The sequence below is a fragment of the Phyllobates terribilis genome, unplaced genomic scaffold (assembly GCF_046119375.1).
Source record: "Phyllobates terribilis strain yellow unplaced genomic scaffold, ASM4611937v1 Scaffold_132__1_contigs__length_4960021, whole genome shotgun sequence".
NCBI lineage: Eukaryota > Metazoa > Chordata > Amphibia > Anura > Dendrobatidae > Phyllobates > Phyllobates terribilis.
The window spans coordinates 653,426-672,162 of record NW_027362892.1 but is presented as its reverse complement, the minus strand read 5'-3'; the positions used below and the strand labels follow the sequence as shown (position 1 = coordinate 672,162).

General features: G+C 40.5%; 1 protein-coding gene across 2 annotated transcripts in view; it reads right to left on the bottom strand.

The window, feature by feature from the left end:
- Nucleotides 1-3,308: 3,308 nt before the first annotated feature.
- LOC141203924 (securin-like) overlaps nt 3,309-18,737 on the bottom strand; it is a 71,587-nt gene continuing 56,158 nt past the window's right edge. For both annotated transcript variants that reach the window (XM_073663894.1, XM_073663893.1), the window contains 4 exons: nt 15,855-16,152; nt 15,293-15,449; nt 5,922-5,997; nt 3,309-3,631 (listed from right to left, as the gene is read on the bottom strand). In XM_073663894.1, the coding sequence (XP_073519995.1) occupies nt 16,085-16,152 (68 nt within the window). In that variant the 3' untranslated portion in view covers nt 3,309-3,631; nt 5,922-5,997; nt 15,293-15,449; nt 15,855-16,084. The remainder of the gene's footprint in view (nt 3,632-5,921; nt 5,998-15,292; nt 15,450-15,854; nt 16,153-18,737) is intronic.

The window sequence follows — 18,737 nt, the reverse complement described above, 5'->3', positions numbered from 1 at the left end:
ACCAATGCTAATCTACCAAGACCCGGCCGTCCCTCTAAACCAGTGTTTCCCAAACTCCAGTCCTCACGGACCACCACAGGTCATGTTTTCAGGATTTCCTTAGTATTGCATAGGTGATGGAAGTATCATCAAGGCATCAGGAATTTTCTCACCTGTGCAATACTATGGAAATCCTGAAAACATGACCTGTGGGGTCTGTGAGGACTGGAGTATGGGAAACACTGCTCTAAACTTTCATCTCGAACAAGGAGAAGACTGATCAGAGATGCAGCTAAAAGGCCCATGATCACTCTGGATGAACTGCAGAGATCTAGAGCGGAGGTGGGTTAGTCTGTCCATAGGACAACAATCAGTTATACACTGCACAAATCTGGGCTTTATGGAAGAATGGCAAGAAGAAAGCCATTTCTCAAAGATATCTATAAAAAGTCTCGTTTGAAGTTTGCCACAAGCCATCTGGGAGACACACCAAACATGTGGAATAAGGTGCTCTGGTCAGATGAAACCAAAATCAAACTTTTTGGCCACAATGCAAAACGATATGTTTGGCGTAAAAGCAACACAGCTCATCACCCTCAAAACACCATCCCCACTGTCGAACATGGTGGTGGCAGCATCATGGTTTGGGCCTGCTTTTCTTCAGCAGGGACAGAGAAGATGGTTAAAATTGATGGGAAGATGGATGGAGCCAAATACAGGACCATTCTGGAAGAAAACCTGTTGGAGTCTGCAAAAGACCTGAGACTGGGACGGAAATTTATCTTCCAACAAGACAATGATCCCAAACATAAAGCAAAATCTACAATGGAATGGTTCAAAAATAAACATATCCAGGTGTTAGAATGGCCAAGTCAAAGTCCAGACCTGAATCCAATCGAGAATCTGTGGAAAGAGCTGAAAACTGCTGTTCACAAACGCCCTCCATCCAACCTCACTGAGCTCGAGCTGTTTTGCAAGGAAGTATGGGCAAGAATTTCAGCCACTCGATGTGCAAAACTGATAGAGGCATACGCCAAGCGACTTGCAGCTGTAATCGCAGCAAAAGGTGGCGCTACAAAGTATTAACTCAAGGGGGCCGAATAATATTGCACGCCCCACTTTTCAGTTTTTAATTTGTTAAAAAAGTTTAAAATAGCAAATAAATTTCATTCCACTTCACGATTGTGTCCCACTTGTTGTTGATTCTTCCCCCAAAAAATAGAATTTTATATCTTTATGTTTAAAGCCAGAAATGTGGCAAAAGGTAGAAAAGTTCAAGGGGGCCAAATCCTTTCACAATGCAGTGTATAGGCGACGGCAGTGCTGTGTATCTGCAGGATTCCAGGCCAGTATCTGCCACCCGCTGGATTTCCCATGTGAGAAGCTCTGGGATTTTATTACAGGGAAACTGTCATCAGGTTTTTGCTATGTAATCTAAAAGCAACAAGTCGGGGCAGAGGACCTTATCCCAGCGATGTGTCACTTGCTGGTCTGCGTGATGGCATTTTGATATAATCCCTCTTTTATCTGCTGCAGATCTAGCAGTTCCCTGAATTCACAGATCATGTAGAGACCAATGCGGGAAAGTTACCCCAAATGTTATAGAAGTCAGCATTGGATTTTCTGCTTTCAGATCACCTCACAGACCAATGTAAGTTAAGGGACAAGTTCAGATGACGGTTTATCCCACTGTTTTTTTAAAGAAATTCGCCATTAAAACTCATGCATACAGTACAAAAAGAAATAGATGCCACAACCAGGGCCGCTCCAGGATTTCATGGGCCCCGGGCAAAAGTCTCAGTGGGCCCCTTTCACACCTACCACGATTCATGATGCACAGAAATATAGGTATAGTACAATGCTAAAGATTTCACTTCTCACATTACATGAGTGATATCTATTGTAAAGTCTACAACAGCTCAGAAACCGGCGAATCCTCCCAGCGCACAGTTCAGACCAGACAATATAGTCCTCTATACAGTATTATGGGCCCCACGTAGTCCTCCATATACAGTATTATGGGCACCACGTGGTCCTCCATACAGTATTATGGGCACCACGTGGTCCTCCATATACAGTATTATGGGCACCACATGGTCCTGCATCCAGTACTATGGGCACCATATATTGCTCCATACAGAATAACGGACCGTATATAATGCTCCATACAGTATGATCCCCATATATTGCTCCATTCAGTATAATGGATCCCATATATTGCTCCATAAAGTAAAATGAGCCCCATATATTGCTCCATACATAATGGGTACCATATAATGCTCCATACAGAATAATGGAGCCCAAATATTGCTCCATACAGTATGGGCCCTATATATTGCTCCATAAATAGTGGGACCAATATATTGCTCCATAAAGAATAGGCCCCATATAATGCTCCATAGATAATGGGCCCTATATAATACTCCATACATAATGGGCCCCATATATTGTTCAATAGATAATGAGCCCCATATAATACTACATACATAATGAGCCTCATATATTGTTCAATAGATAATAAGCCCTATATAATACTCCATACATAATGGGCCCCATATATTGTTCAATAGATAATGAGCCCCATATAATACTCATAACATAAAAAAAAAAAATCAAATACTCACCGCTCCTTGCTGGAAGCAGGCCTGTCTCATCAGCGTCTTCTGACTCTCTGCACTGGGACTGCTCAGCAGAGGGCGCTCTGTAGTGACGTCATTGCGCCCTCTACCCTGAGATGTCACAGAGTAAGAAGACGCAGAAGACAGAGGAGCAGAAGAGGAACAGGGAGAGGTAAGTATTGCAAACAGTTTAAAGCACTGGGGAAGGCCCAGTGCAAGTGCCCATTCGCTGGCATCAGGCCCCGCTGACTCATGGGCCCCATAGTGCGCTGGTGTCCCAGAGGGTGAGTGGGCCCCCTGCTCGCTCAGGGCCCAGGCACTTGCCCGGGTGGTGATGCCGGCCCTGGGTACAACACATACGGCACCCGTTTTTAACTGATCCGCTGCAATGATTATGTAGGAAACTGTATTCATTTACAATCATCCACAGCGTGAGAGAAAACAGCTACAACATTACTGAATAAACAGAAACCCTGCAAGTATAAGAAAATGATTTTATTAAAAATATTTTGCATATCAATCCAGTTTGAAAAAAAATAACTCATTAAGCATTTTTTGCAACGTAGCAGTCCACATCTGACAGACTCCTGTAACTCTGGACACAGTATAATAGTGTGGCCGCTGTTCTCTAGGAGGACCCTCTAATGATAGAAGCAGGACGGCATACTGGATCTCGCACAACGCTACCTGCATGCCATCTGATTGGCTACTGTAAGTGCTCCAGCCGTATAAAGATCACTATGTATACAATATACTCCGAAAAGATGTCAGTGATTACTGTGAAGTCAAAATATTGTGGCCCCCATTGAGCAGGAATGATTAGAGATGGACAAGCTCCAGTTGGCAGACAGTCAGTGATGGCGGAGAGCTGATCATCTTTACTCGCTGCTCATTAGGAAAGTGGTCGCTTTCTGAAACCATTTGACTCTGAACTCGGCGTCAGACGGCATTATGTAAGAGGCCAATGTCTGAGTGGTTTTTGTGTCCATTTGTCCTTCCTCTGTTCTTTCTGCCAAAAGATCCTCACCCATAACCTAAGGATTAAAATAAAGTTGAATTGTTACTAATATTATTTTAAATTTATCACATGAATTGAATTTCATAAATTAAAAGAAAACTTTCCCTCCGATGTCCACAAAACTGAGCGCCACTACATAAGCCACAAATAGTCTCCCCTCTCTCTCCCAGTCTGTGCAGCGGACGGGAACCATTTAAATGGGTGCAGGGCCGATTTTAGATAAAGTGGGGCCCTGGGGAAAAGTTTAAAGTGGGGTCCCAAATGCTGACATACAGCACCACACAAACATTTAGCTTGTATGTACATGCGCTGAGATCAGGCCGCTAAACGAGCGCAATCCACAATACTGAAGCCGTTCGACGCTTGTTTCCCGACCTCTTTACACCAGCTGAGGAAGAATGATGGATACAGAACAATCACTAATAGATCAATCTGTCCCCATACAGCATCATGTTATCCACCGGGCGATGTGCTGCTGAGAACAAGGATTTTTGTTCTGGCATAAACAATCCAATTACTCGATGAATAGGCAGCATTTTGCTTGTTTAGTATAATACATGTCATAGTCCTCCATATTTTATAATGTGCCCCACAGCCCCCCATATTGTATAATGCACTCCCCATAGCCCTCAATATTGTATAATGCACTCCCCATAGTCCTCCATATAGTATAATACACTCCCGATAGCCCTCCATATAGTATAATGCACTCCCCATAACCCTCTATATAGTGTAATATACTCCCCATAGTCCTCCATATTGTATAATGCACTCCCCATAACCCTCTATATAGTATAATATACTCCCCATAGTCCTCCATATTGTATAATGTGCCCCACAGCCCTCCATATTGTATAATGCACTCCCCATAGTCCTCCATATTGTATAATGCACTCCCCATAGCCCTCCATATTGTATAATGTGGCCCATATTCCTCCAAATAGTATAATACACTCCCCAAAGCTCGCTATATAGTTTAATGCACCTCATAGTTCTCCATATAGTATAATGCACCTCATAGTCCTCCATATAGTATAATGCACCTCATAGCCCTCCATATAGTATAATGCACCTCATAGCCCTCCATATAGTATAATATACTCCCCATAGTCCTTCATATAGCATAATGCACTCCCCATAGTCTTTCATATTGTATAATGTGCACCACAGCCCTCCATATTGTATAATGTGGCCCATTTTCCTCAATATAGTAAATACATTCCCCATAGCCCTCCATATAGTATAATGCACCTCATAGTCCTCCATATAGTATAGTACACTCCCCATAGCCCTCCATATAGTATAATGCACTCCCCATAGCCCTCCATATAGTATAATACACTCCCCATAGCCCTCCATATAGTATAATGCACCTCATAGTCCTCCATATAGTATAATACACTCCCCATAGCCCTCCATATAGTATAATGCACCTCATAGTCCTCCATATAGTATAATACACTCCCCATAGCCCTCCATATAGTATAATATACTCCCCATAGTCCTCCATATAATGGAATGCACCTCATAGTCCTCCATATAGTATAATGCACTCCCTATAGCCCTCCATATAGTATAATGCACTCCCTATAGCCCTCCCTATAGTATAATGCACTCCCCATAGCCCTCCCTATAGTATAATGCACTCTCCATAGTCCTTCATAGTGTATAATGCACTCCCCATAGTCCTTCATATAGTATAATGCATTCTCCTCAGTCCTTAATAGAGTATAATGCAGCCTCCCTATAGTATAATGCAGCCAAACATATAGTACATATAATATAATGCAACCCATAGTCCTCGTAAAGTATAATTCGGCCCCAACCATAGAGTATAATGCAGCCCCCCAGTTCTGCAGTATTATGGTCACCACGTATAAAAAACAAATACATACAATACTCACCTCTCCTCGTTCTCCAGCTGCTCCATGCTCTGCAGAGCGTCTCAGCAGCTCCACTCTGCAGGCACAGTCATTCCCCCGCTACCGATACAGTTCAATGCGCGATGCGGGGGGACGAACTCACGGACCCTATAGAGGCACGCCACGGGCTGGAGGCCCCAGGCAGATGCCTAGTCTGCTTGCCATTACGCCGGCCCTGAATGGGTGTCTCATGCTGGGTACATGTTTTTCTGCTTTTTTTCTTGCCATAGTACAAATTCTATTCAGTAGGACTATCAGCTGTGTATCCACCAGACTTCTGCACAACCCAACTGATGGTCCCAACCCCATTTATAAGGCCAGAAATCCCTCTTATTAAACCTGACAGGGCACACCTGTGAAGTGAAAACCATTTCCGGTGACTACCTGTTGAAGCTCATCAAGAGAATGTCAAGAGTGTGCAAAGCAGTCATCAAAGCAAAAGGTGGCTACTTTGAAGAACCTAGAATATAAGACATATTTTCAGTTGTTTCACACTTTTTTGTTAAGTACATAATTCCACATGTGTTAATTCATAGTTTTGATGACTTCAGTGTGAATGTACAATTTTCATTGTCATTGAAAATACAGAAAAATCTTTAAATGAGAAGGTGTGTCCAAACTTTTGGTCTGTTACTGTATATATCCAGGATGTGTGATCACGGGGTGCCATACATACCAGAATGGGAGATCAAAGGGTGTCATGCATACCAGGATGGGTGATCAAGGGATGCCATGCATACCAGGATGGGGGATCAAGGGGTGCCATGAAAACTAGGATGGGGATCAGGGGGTGCCATGCATACCAGGATGGTTGATCAAAGGGGTGCCATGGATACCGAGGGCTCAAGGGGTGCCATGCATTCCAGGATGGGGATGAGGGTCACGTATACCAAGATGTGATGGGGGCCACATATACCAGGAAGGAGGGACCATACATACCAGGATGGAGGATAGTAACAGAATTGGGGGACATTACCCCAATACCAATGTCAGCAGCAGACTCCTATTAGACAAAGATAGCACAAGTATACACAAAATGCAGTTTTTAAAAGGAAGGTTTTTATGATTAAGGGAAAAGGAAATCCAAACCTAAAGGGCCCTGTGTGAAAAAGTGATGCCCCTCCCTCCTTAAAACATAAATTAACTGTGATTTGTCACATCTTTGGGAAGCTGAGTTCAATTTCCGTAGCCCCACACAGCCCTGTTTACTGCCACACGTGTTCTCAATCAAGAAATCACTTAAATAGGACATGCCTGACAAAGTGAAGTAGAACAAAAGATCCTCTAAAGCTAGACATCATGCTGAGATCCAAAGAAATTCAGGACCAAATGAGAAACAAAGTAATTGAGATCTATCAGTCTGGAAAAAGTTCTAAACCCATTTCTAAAGATTTGGGACTCCAGCGAATCACAGTGGAAGTCATTATCCACAATAGGCAAAAATATGGAACAATGGTGAACTTTCCTAGGCGTGGCCGGCTGATCAAAATTACCCCAAGAGCGCAGCAACGACTCATCCAAGAGGTCACAAAAGACCCCACAACAACATCCAGAGAACTGCAGGTCTCACTTGCCTCAGTTAAGGACAGTGTTCATGACTACACCAAAAGAAAGAGACTGGGCAAAAATGACACGCATAGCAGAGTTCCAAGACGAAAACCATTGCTGAGCAATAAGAACAAAGGCTCATCTCAGTTTTGTCAGAAAACATCTTGATGATCGCCAAGACTTTTGGGAGAATAGTCTGTGGACTGACAAGACAAAAGTTGAACTTTTTGAAAGGTGTATGTCCCATTACATCTGGCGTAGAAGTAACACTGCATTTTAAAAAAGGAACATCATACCAACAGTAAAATATGGTGGCGGTAGCATGATGGTCTGGGACTGTTATGCTGCTTCAGGACCTGGAAGACTTGCTGTGGAAATGGAACCAAGAATTTTGCTGGTTAACCAAAAAATCCTGAAAGAGAATGTCTGGCCATCTGTTCATGACCTCAAGCTGAAGTGCACTTGGGTTATGCAGCAGGACAATGATCCAAAACACACCATTAAGTCCACCTCTGAATGGCTTAAGGAAAACAAAATTAAGACTTTGCAGTGGCTTAGTCAAAGTCCTGACCTTAAGAAAGAGGTTCATGCTCGGAAACCCTCCAATGTGGCTAAATTACAACAATTTTGCAAAGATGAGTGGGCAAAAATTCCTCCAGAGTGTTGTAAAAGACTCATTGCCAATTATCCCAATTGTACAATTGTAAACATTTATGCTCCCAACAAAAGACAAATCAGCTTTCTTAACAAGGTGATGAAAAAGATTTCCAAAATCAAGAAGGGAGAACTGTTTATACTGGGTGATTTCAATATGGTTCCTGATGGTCATATGGACTCCTCATCCCCCAGAAGATGTCTATCTGCTTCCCTAAACCTGTGGCTAATAAAAAACGAGCTGTTTGACGCATTTAGGTGTATCAACACTACCTCAAAAGAGTACACGTTTTTTTCAGACGTCCACCAGACTGCGTCCAGAATAGACCTTATTCTAACTGATGTCTTTTCCATCTCAAAAATTGAAAAAATTGAAATTCTCCCAAAAACTATCTCTGACCACTCCCCTTTGCTGGGAGAAATTAGGTTAGGCCCACCCCTCACTAATAGCTTTCTTTGGAAATGCAACCCATCCCTCCTTTATTCACCAGAGTACAGATCTATAATTGAGGAAAATTTAAAACAATACTTCAATGAAAATGAAGATGAAGCCATTAGTCCATTTACTCTCTGGAGTGCTCATAAGGCAGTCCTCAGAGGGACATTGCTGAAACTGTCATCCTCCATCAAAAAGAAGAATAGGGCTAAAATTATAGAACTCCAAGCCTTAATTAGATCTAAGGAGGAGATCCAAACCAACACTTACCCACCCTCTCAAAAAATTGGCCAAGAAATTAATAATTTAAGAGTAGAACTCAAAAAAGAATTATTTGCCCCCTTCGAATCTCTAGTCAAGAACTCACAATTTAAAGTATATGCATCCTTGAACAAACCGACTAAATTTATGATGAACCGTATTAAGAAAAAGAGGATACAAAACAGGATTAATAAAGTTCCATCGGAGGATGGCACACTTAGACATCACCCAAAAGAGATAGTCTCCACTTTTGAGAAATACTATCATAAACTATATAATATTAACACAAATGATTCCATACCAAAGCCTAACAAAGAACTAATCAACAAATTCCTTTCCTCAATTAATCTACCAAAAGCCAGTAAACATGACTTAGAAACCTTATCATCCCCCTTTACAGAAAAAGAGGTCGTCGAGGCAATAACACAACTAAAACCCTATAAATCCCCAGGCCCCGACGGATTCACCAACCAATATTTCAAAACGTTCGAATCTATTCTTACCCCTCACCTCACCCAAGTATTTAATAAGGCAGCGTCTCAGGGCTCATTCCCAGACGAAATGCTGGAAGCCATAATCATACTTATACCCAAACCCAAAGGAAATCCGGAGGATGTCAAAAACTTCAGGCCCATCTCCCTTATAAACACCGATGTCAAACTATACTCCAAAGTGTTGGTAAATAGATTAAAATCTATATTACCTACCTTAATAAACAACGATCAAATTGGCTTTGTCGATAAAAGACAATCTACAGATAGAACGACACGCCTCATTAATATTATCAAATTATTGAATTTATCCAAAACCCCATCAATCCTCCTGACTCTTGACGCTGAAAAAGCGTTCGATCGTCTCAACTTGCTATATTTAAAACTTGCACTAATGAAATTTGGTTTTGTCGAAAAAATTTTGTCTTCCATCCTCGCGTTATACTCTAACTCCTCTGCCAAAATATACGCCAACAATCACTTATCTAGCCCAATAAAAATAAATAACGGAACCAGGCAGGGTTGCCCCCTATCACCTCTTTTGTTTGCTTTGGCAATTGAACCCCTAGCACAAAAAATCAGGGAAAATGAAAATATCAAAGGGATACAGGCAGGCTCCCCACAATTTACAATTAGTCTGTTTGCAGACGATATTCTCCTTACACTAGCTGACCCCCTCAATTCGGTCAAAGAGGTAACAAACACCCTGGAAAAATTCTCGGAAATATCGTATTTCAAAATAAACAACAAAAAATCAAAAATAATCCAAATCAACCTAAGCAACTGCATAATAAATAAAATCAAAAAAGACTTTAACTACGATTGGGAAGAGGAGGAATTCACATACCTAGGAATCATCATCACAAAAAATATAAACTCAATTATCACCAAAAATATGGTTTCAATTACAGAAACAATAAAGACTTACAATACTTTAACGACAAAGACCTATCGTGGCTAGGCAAATCGCTAATCCTGAAAGCATTTGCACTTCCTAAAATCTTATACGTACTAAGAAACCTTCCCTTAATTATTCCCGCCCCATACATAACCAAGATGCAATGCCTTATCAATACATTCTTTTGGAGCGGTAAAAAAGCGAGGACCCCGACAGCTTTGCTATATAAAAGCAAAGTTAACGGTGGCATTGGTCTCATCAATGTGAACACTTACTATTTAGCAAATTTAATTAAACAAAGCCAATACTGGTTACATTCAAAACACCCTCCAGCATGGATTGAATTGGAGACATTGCTCAATGGTAACCTTCTTCCCCAAAATCTACTCCTTAATAATCTTTTCAAAAAATCCCGGTATACTCCATCCCACCCTATCTTCCAAGCTGCTTTATTTGCTCGGGGAAAGTTCATTACTCTCAATAGAAGCAAAAACAATTCAAATAACTCACTGAATTTTCCTCTTTCATATATCGCAGCAATCTACAATCACCCATTCCCCTCTCATTGGCCCATCATAGGCATAAGCAAAATCAAAGACATTTTTAACAGTAGCAATTTTATTCCCTTCGCAGAACTAAAATCCAAATTTAAATTGACATCCGACGAGTTCTTCTACTACTCAATGACTAAGGACATGATTGGAATATTTCTATCCAGCAGGAAATCAATGTCTGAGGCCTCTATAAACTTACTTCGTAATACAAACCATAACATCTTCTGGAGTCTGAAATATATTTACTCAAGTTTTAACAAAGACGCATTTTTAAAAAAAACTACATTCATGAAAAAATGGGAAGTAGACTTAAATACATCCTTCACAATGGAGATGTGGGAAAACGCCCTCTGCTCATCATATTCCTCCAACATTTGCATGGCGTTACATGAGGGATACTATAAAACGTTATCACGTTGGTACTATACCCCTTTAAGACCCTCGCATATAGACCCCAACAATTCCCCTCTCTGTTGGAGAAATTGCGGGCAATACGGAGATCTGATCCACATTTTCTGGAACTGCCCCAAAATTAAAAAAATCTGGGCTCAGACGTCTAAACTAATTAATAACCTAACCAACCAAGAAATCGCCCTTACACCTCAGAAGGCTCTCTTGTCCTTAGAGTTGGAATCACTGACCTCACACACTAGATACCTTATCATCCACATATGTTTGGTAATAAAAAATTCAATCGCATATAACTTGAAGAAACCAGATCCCCCTCGTTTCTTCGAACTTCTAGGCAGAATCTCACTCCATAAATCGTATGAGTTCAGATATGCTTCCAGCATAAATGGCTCAACAAGAAACTTAAAAAAAAGGTCATTATGGTCAAAAAAATTCCCCGATTAAAGAGAAACCATAGACAGACAATCGTCATTCCCAAACCTTTCACACAGGTTTAACATGTTGTTCCAATGTGTCATTGCTAAGCGTATTCGCTTTTACTTGTTCTGTTTTGTTTTGATTTATATTATCTTGGATAAACAATGCTAATGTACCTGATTACCCTCCTTCCCCTTTCACAAATTCTCCCCCCCCTTTCCCTCCCTCCCCACCCCCCCCCCATACGAACCATGTTTGAGTTCGTGTTTAAATGTTGATAAAATTAAATAAAAATATTGTGAAACAAAATTAGAAAAATTTTGTCTCTGTCCAAATATATATGGACCTAACTGTAAGTTTACCACTAAAAGTACAATGTGTCAAAAACAAACAACCCAATCTCAATCATTGGGATTTGAAGCGTTCAGAGTTACTACAATATAAAGTGGCAGTGGTCTAAATTGTACAAGTTGGCCTAGTCATGAAGGTGAAACAAGGGTGAAGGGGTTAAAGAACTGATTAGCTCTTCACATCACATGGCTATCATTATCAGAAGGGATATTTTTACCAGTTTTAAAATTACATTCATTGGGCAAGAAAAAAGCGAAAAGGACATCTACAGAATGGGAAGAATAGAACCAAGCAACAGCACATGTGAAAAAGACTTGGGTATAATAATAGATCACAGATTGCACATAAGTCAACCGTGTGATGCAGCAGAAATAAAGGCAAGCAGATACAGATTAGATATTAGAAAAAACATTTTGACAGGGTGATCAATGAGTGGAACAGGCTGCCACGAGAGGTGGCGAGTTCGCCTTCAATAGAAGTCTTCAAACAGAGGCTGGACAGACATCTGTCCGGAGATGGTTTATTGAATCTTGCATTGAGCAGGGGGTTGAACACGATGAACCTGGAGGTCACTTACAGCTACGAATCTATGATTCTATTCAATGGCCCCAATTTTGATAGGTTGGGGTATCCTCATTATGAAAAAGCTAAATCTGTATAGTAATATTATGGACCAGGTTATCAATGAGACTTCTGATGCTCTGGCAGAAATCTCTTTAGAATTAGAACAGACATGTAGAGTAGCAGATTTCTTACTGGCAGCTCAAGGTTGTGTGTTCATTCGTGGAGGATTAATGTTGTATCTTTGATAGCTCTGAAGTTGTGATTGAGCATCTCAAGAATGTAAAAGAGCTCCAAGTGATAGCATCCAAAATAGGTTCCCTAGGAGCTCAGTTGATTGAGTTCTTTGTTTCATTCCTCAAAACCTATTGTTGCAATTTGTGTTATTATAATTCTAGACATTGCAAATACACATGAATATTCAAAATAGAAACAGTGTACTTTTAAGCTTGAAAGAGTAGCTATTGCTTTTAATTTTGTGATTCATAGAGTTGTTTACGTGCAAAACAAAGGTGGGAACTGATGAAAATAATCCGTATAGCTATTATAACAAGTAATATAACATATTGGCAAATGATGGATTATATGTCAGCTTTATAAAGTGATGTTTTGTTTCAGCTAAAAGAAACCAATTCTAATCAGGGGCGTATCTAAGGGGGTGCAGGTGTGGCATTAAACTTCAGTGCAGCCGGCCAGGGGGCGCCATCGGGCCACCTAAAGTCGCGGTCAGACGTGTCTCTGCCGCCCCCATAGTGGGATTCAGCTATTAGCTTGATGGCCGGCTCAGAGCAGGTGCAACAACGGCTCCCAGCAATCAACTTTACTCACGTCTTTCATGCACAAGAACAATTCAAGCACTGACTTCCCGCACTTCTGGGTCAGGGCGACGTCAGCAGCGTCATCAGGTCATCTGATTATACTGCTGATGACACTCTTCAGCGACACATAGGCGTGAAGAATGTCTGTTGGTGTGGCAAGCGCTCCAATTAAGCTGAAGGAACCAAAGAATTATTGTAATGCTGGGTGAATTTGAGGAGACAGTATGGAGAGAATGTGTGAAAAAACAGTACGGAGAGCGAGAGGAGAATGTGTGAGGAAACAGAATAGTGAGCGGGGGTGAGGAATGGGTGTGGAAACACTGCGGGGAGGGAATGTGCGAGGAGCAAGCGTGAATGGGTGTGTGGAAATAATGAGGAACGGGGGGGGATGTGTGCAGAAATAGTATAAGGAATGGTGGGGGGGGTGTCAGGAGACAGTATAGGAGGAGAAAAGTTAGTGCGGGCACATAATAGAGACTGGGTAATGTGGGGAAAGGGGTAACATGAAGAGACAGTGTGAGGACATACCAAGGAGGAGACAGTACATGTACTGATGGTGGTTCTGGTGTTGTACTGTACTGATGAGGGTTGTGATGCTGTATTTTTGCATACTGCTGGTAGTTATGTTGATGTATTTTTGTGCAGTTATTGGTTCTGATCCTGTACACATTGAACAGTCCATAACTTATAAAATTACATGATACATGGCCATATTAATAAAGTGTTGTGCTGTCTGACAAGAGTTACTCTGTTTTTATTTGTTTTAGGAAAATTAAAAGGGTTGTTCAAATTTGTGATGAAAGTCTGCAATCACTGACAGCAGACCTCTGAATTTTCACCGTGCGCATGTGCACTGCATGCGGTCAGGATTCTCTGGCGCTAGTGGTGAGAGCAGGAAATCTTGAAACCACAATTATGCGATTTGCATACACTTGGTCACATGCCAACTAGACATGCGTGGCCTCATTCTATACAAATGACTTGAGTGAGGCTGGTCACGTTTAGTTGGAATGTGGCCAGAAGTATGAAAATCTCATACTTGCACTCACATGACCTTTCAGGATTCTCCTGTGCTGGAGGAAAGGTGAAAGTGTGCAGTGCATGTGCTGCAAGTATTCAGAAGTCTGCAGCCACCTAGAGTTACTGCCGACTTTAATCACAAACCTGGACAACCCTTTTAATTATAAAATTAAGTACTGTAGCATGCCCAACCTTAACAGCGTGCAATATACTCAATGTCAGGATTCAGCTCTGCTAGCTGGGTCCAGCAGACACCACATGACCACTCGTATGTGATTTTCATACTTACGGTTATGTGACAACTAGCCTTTAATCCTGCTTCTCTTCATGAAATAGGGGCTGTCGTTTTTCACTGAAATTGAGAGAATTAGGAAGAGCAGCTAGTCACGTGACTGTCAAAAAGCAAATCGTATATGAGCGGTCACATGACTACTATTCAAACTGCATGAGCGGTGTGTGGGGGGGGCGCCAAACTGAATTCTTGCTCCGGGTGCCGGAAAACAGATCTGCCTCTGTGCTAAGCTTCCGATATGGTCAGAAGGTTCTGTAAGACATTGCACTATAGATCAGATATTCTTTCAGAAACAAACCGCCTGGAAGCCTCCTTGTCAGATTTATGCTTAAGTACTAATTATATTTTACTTTAAATATTTCTAATAAAGAAAATAATCAATACAGTAATTATAATCCATAATTTTCCAATATGTTATATTACTTGTGATACGTCTGATATAGTCTAGCTTTATTAAATCATGTTTTGTTTCTGTAAGGGAAATCAAGGCTGAGCCTGCAGATATTGTTAGAAAGTTCTGTACCATGTTATTCTATAGATAAAATGTACTCCCAGAAACCAGGTGTCTGGAGGTCTCCTGCAACAGACTTATCCTTGAGAACTAAGAATTGTAATGTTTAATCTGAACATGCATGGAAACTTTGTTACTGTGAGCCAGAACTTTGGTTTAGATCCTGCACTCTTCTGTAACAGAGTAGGTCCCTCTCTCATTCATAGGGGTCCTGTATACGCATTTTATGTCTCATCTCCATCTCTGAACTGTAACTATTATTCAAAATACATTTTTCTCTCATTCAAATCACCTGTGAATATGGATGTTTTGCTTGGAATACAGATTTCCATGTCATTTCATTATATTGTCTGGGCGTGCGTGGAAACTCCATGCATGAGAGAAATTTACATTTAAATACTGCACCCTTTTGCAAGAAGGCCGACCCACTTCTCATTCATAGAGGTTTCTGTATAAGGTTTTTATATCTTATCCTTATCTATACCTTTACTTGTAACTTTATTCTAAATAAACCTCCATTTTATTCAATTACCTATGAAGACCTGGTTTGGCCATTCCAGCAGTGTCAGCACTGGCTCTCCCGGGGCCCGCGATCCCTGCGGCCAATCAGAGGTGTCGTCACTCTCTCGTACTTTGGAGGAATTGACCGCTGCAGCTGCTCTCCCACCTCCTCCAGATGTCAATGATGTCTGTAGGAGAGGAAAGTGAAGCCAGCACTGAATGTCACGCCAAATATGGCTGCCCTCCTATTATATAAATCTCACTAGAACTCCACCACCAGCCTATCACATTCCTAGTTCCACATCCAACCTCCATATCAAACCCTGTAATAAACCCTTCATTACCTGGTCTTGTCAGGACCTCAATAAACCCAGCCTTTTTGAGGGCTAGTTCTGTACGGCCATTAATAATGCACTGGTGTAAATAATGTGTGTGAGGTAAATTGTGTGGAAAACCGGATTGTAATCAAGTAATGATTTCTTCAATTGGACTGCAATGTCCTGAACCATACGACTTGTACCAGTCATGTGACTTATGCTGCCCCAGGACTACAGCCATATTGGCCAAAGCTGTGATATCACAGAGGCACATACCAGCATGTGGAAGCATGGCGACATAGCGATGACATCACAATGGCAGGTGCCGGAATGTGGAATCTATGACATAGCGATGACATCACAATGGCAGGTGCCTGCATACACAGGAGCGCAGGTGAGAGGAGACACACGGGAGCTCACAAACCACAAGGAAGGCAAGAAGAATCGATTGGAGAATAGGGACAGGAGAAAGCCAAGAAAGCCCAGAATAACCCGCTTCTTAGCCTTCACTGAGCCATGACAAGACTGACCGGATGGAAGCGGAGGAGGAGGCCCAGGACCCCGTCACATCCACCTGAATGATGAGAAAGGGGAGAAATTATGTAGATTATGGAGCAGAATTACAACTATTCTCGTTACCCATAGCAACCAGTCAGAGCTCAGCTTTTATTACAGGGGTATTCCCATCTCCAAATCCTCTCCCAATATGGAGTAGGTTGTAGTGGAGAGAAGATTTCCCTTTTTCGGCGCTTCCAGAGGATAAGGATCGTTACAGATGAATTTTTTTTCTCAAAATCAGATTTATTCGGACACTATATTAAGAACAAACAACGCGTTTCTGCCAGCAACAGCCTTCATCAGGTATAATATGCACTTGTAAGGACTTTAAGGGAAGACAATCTTTATAGAGTAGTTACTCTTAAGATGTCGTGGTTTTTTTTTTCTTTCCTTGACTTGGTTGAATTGATTAGGATTGACACCACACCCCAATTAAGTTAGGAGAGTGGGTAGTTGTTCAGCATTACATTCTAGCACCATTCTGTGTACTAGAATGGTATATTTTTTGATATTAGAATGAACATATATATAATAAAATTCCTTTCTCTTATCATTTCCTTCACTTTCCCCTCCTTATATATATAGAAAGAGAAAGTGATATATAATAGTAATTTTAGAATACATAGTTGTGATTAAAATATACCTGGTGATGGTTATATTTATATATATAAAAAAATAAATAAATAAATTACATAGTACTGATCATAAAAATACATAATTGTTAGTCTAGTATATAAAAAAAAATCATAAAATATAAGTTATTTTTACAGGAATGAGATCTTACAATAAAACAAATATTATTTTCAGTATTGGTAAATAGGACTGTGCATTATTAAATATACATTTTTTTTCTTCTTTTTCCCCCTCACACATTTTCCACTATATCATTAAGACCATCTGGATATAGGGTTTTCAATCTAAAGATCCAATAAGACTCTTTTCTGTTTAGTTTCTGGAGTTACCTTTATGTCAAATTGTTTGTGGTGTTTAACTAAAAGGTGTCTGGACAAACTGTGTTTTAAAAAACCTTTTTTGGTGTTGTGTCTGTGGCCATTCATACGCGACCGCAGTGTCTGTGTAGTGCGGCCCACGTATTGAAGACCACAGGCACAATTGATCACGTAGATAGCGTGATCACTCTCACAAGTAAGGTGCTGGTTTATATTTATTGTCTTTCCTGTGCTTCTTGATGTGATACATTTTTGTTTGTGACTAATGATATTGCAGCAATGACATTTTTTTGATCCACATCTAAAAACTCCAAGGGGATTTTGTATAGGAGTCTTTTTTGGTCTTAAAGGAGAGAGGGGTTTCCCTAAGACACTAGGCGCAATAATGTTCCCAATAGTAACCCCCCTCCGGAATGTGATACCAGGATTCTCCGGTAGCCACTTTTTGAGAAAGGAATCCCTTCTTAGAATGTACCAATACTTTTTTAAAATCTGTCTTACGTTCACACTTCCCTGATTAAAAGCAGTAATAAAATTATATTGCCATCTTTTATTATTTTCTTTATCTCTCTTTTTGTACGTATTTGTTTGTTCATTGTCTATAACAGAGCACTGTTATTTTTCTGTGAGTTTTTCATACAGACATTCATTTTGAGTTTTTTTCAGGTTGGTTTCATAGGCTTCTGCTATCAATTTTTTGGGGTGTTTTTTATCCAAGAATTTTTTAGTCCGAATTTTGGATTGTTCCACATAATCTTTGTCTTTCGTATTGTTCTTTCGGATGCGCAGCTATTGGCTGAACAGTATGTTCTGCTTCCATTTTGGATAATGTGCGCTCCGAAAGTCCAAAAATCCATTAGAATCCGTTTTTTTTAAAAAAGGTTTTACTTATAATTTTATTATTAGAGTGACTGATTTCCAGGTCCAGATAATGGATTTTTTCTTTATCCATGTTATATGTGAATGAAATACCCCAACTATTTTTGTTAAGTTCCTCTATAAGAGAAATAGCTTGTTTTTCTGTGCCCTTCCAGAAGATGATTAAATCATCTATATAGCGTCTATATAGCAATATGTGTTCCTTAAATGGTGTTTGGCTGATGGGAGATGAGGACTCGAATCGCCCCATAAAAAGATTAGCGAAACTTGGCGCGACCCGAGTCCCCATCGCGGTGCCAAACTGCTGCAGGAACAATTCACCCTGGAATTCAAAAACATTATGCTCCAATATAAACTTTAAGCCTGATAGAAGGAAATCTCTCTGGGCCGACGGCATATTTGGAATCTCAGATAAATAGTGTGATACTGCTTCAACTCCCATATTATGTTCTATATTGGAGTACAGAGCATTCACATCCAGTGTAATGAAAAGATAATCATTTTCCCAGTTTAAAGAACTATATTCCTTTATAAGTTGGTAAGAATCATGGAGGAAAGACGGTAGCTTTTTTACAAGGTCCTGAAGATGTAAGTCTATATAGTGAGATAACTGACTAGTTAGAGATCCAATACCGGAAATAATCGGTCTACCTGGTGGTACTACAGGGTTTTTGTGGACCTTTGGTAAATGATAAAAAATTGCTGTGTTTGGGTTTTTGTTTGTCAGGAAACGTTTTTCTTTTTTATTGATAATATTTTGTGAATATGCTAC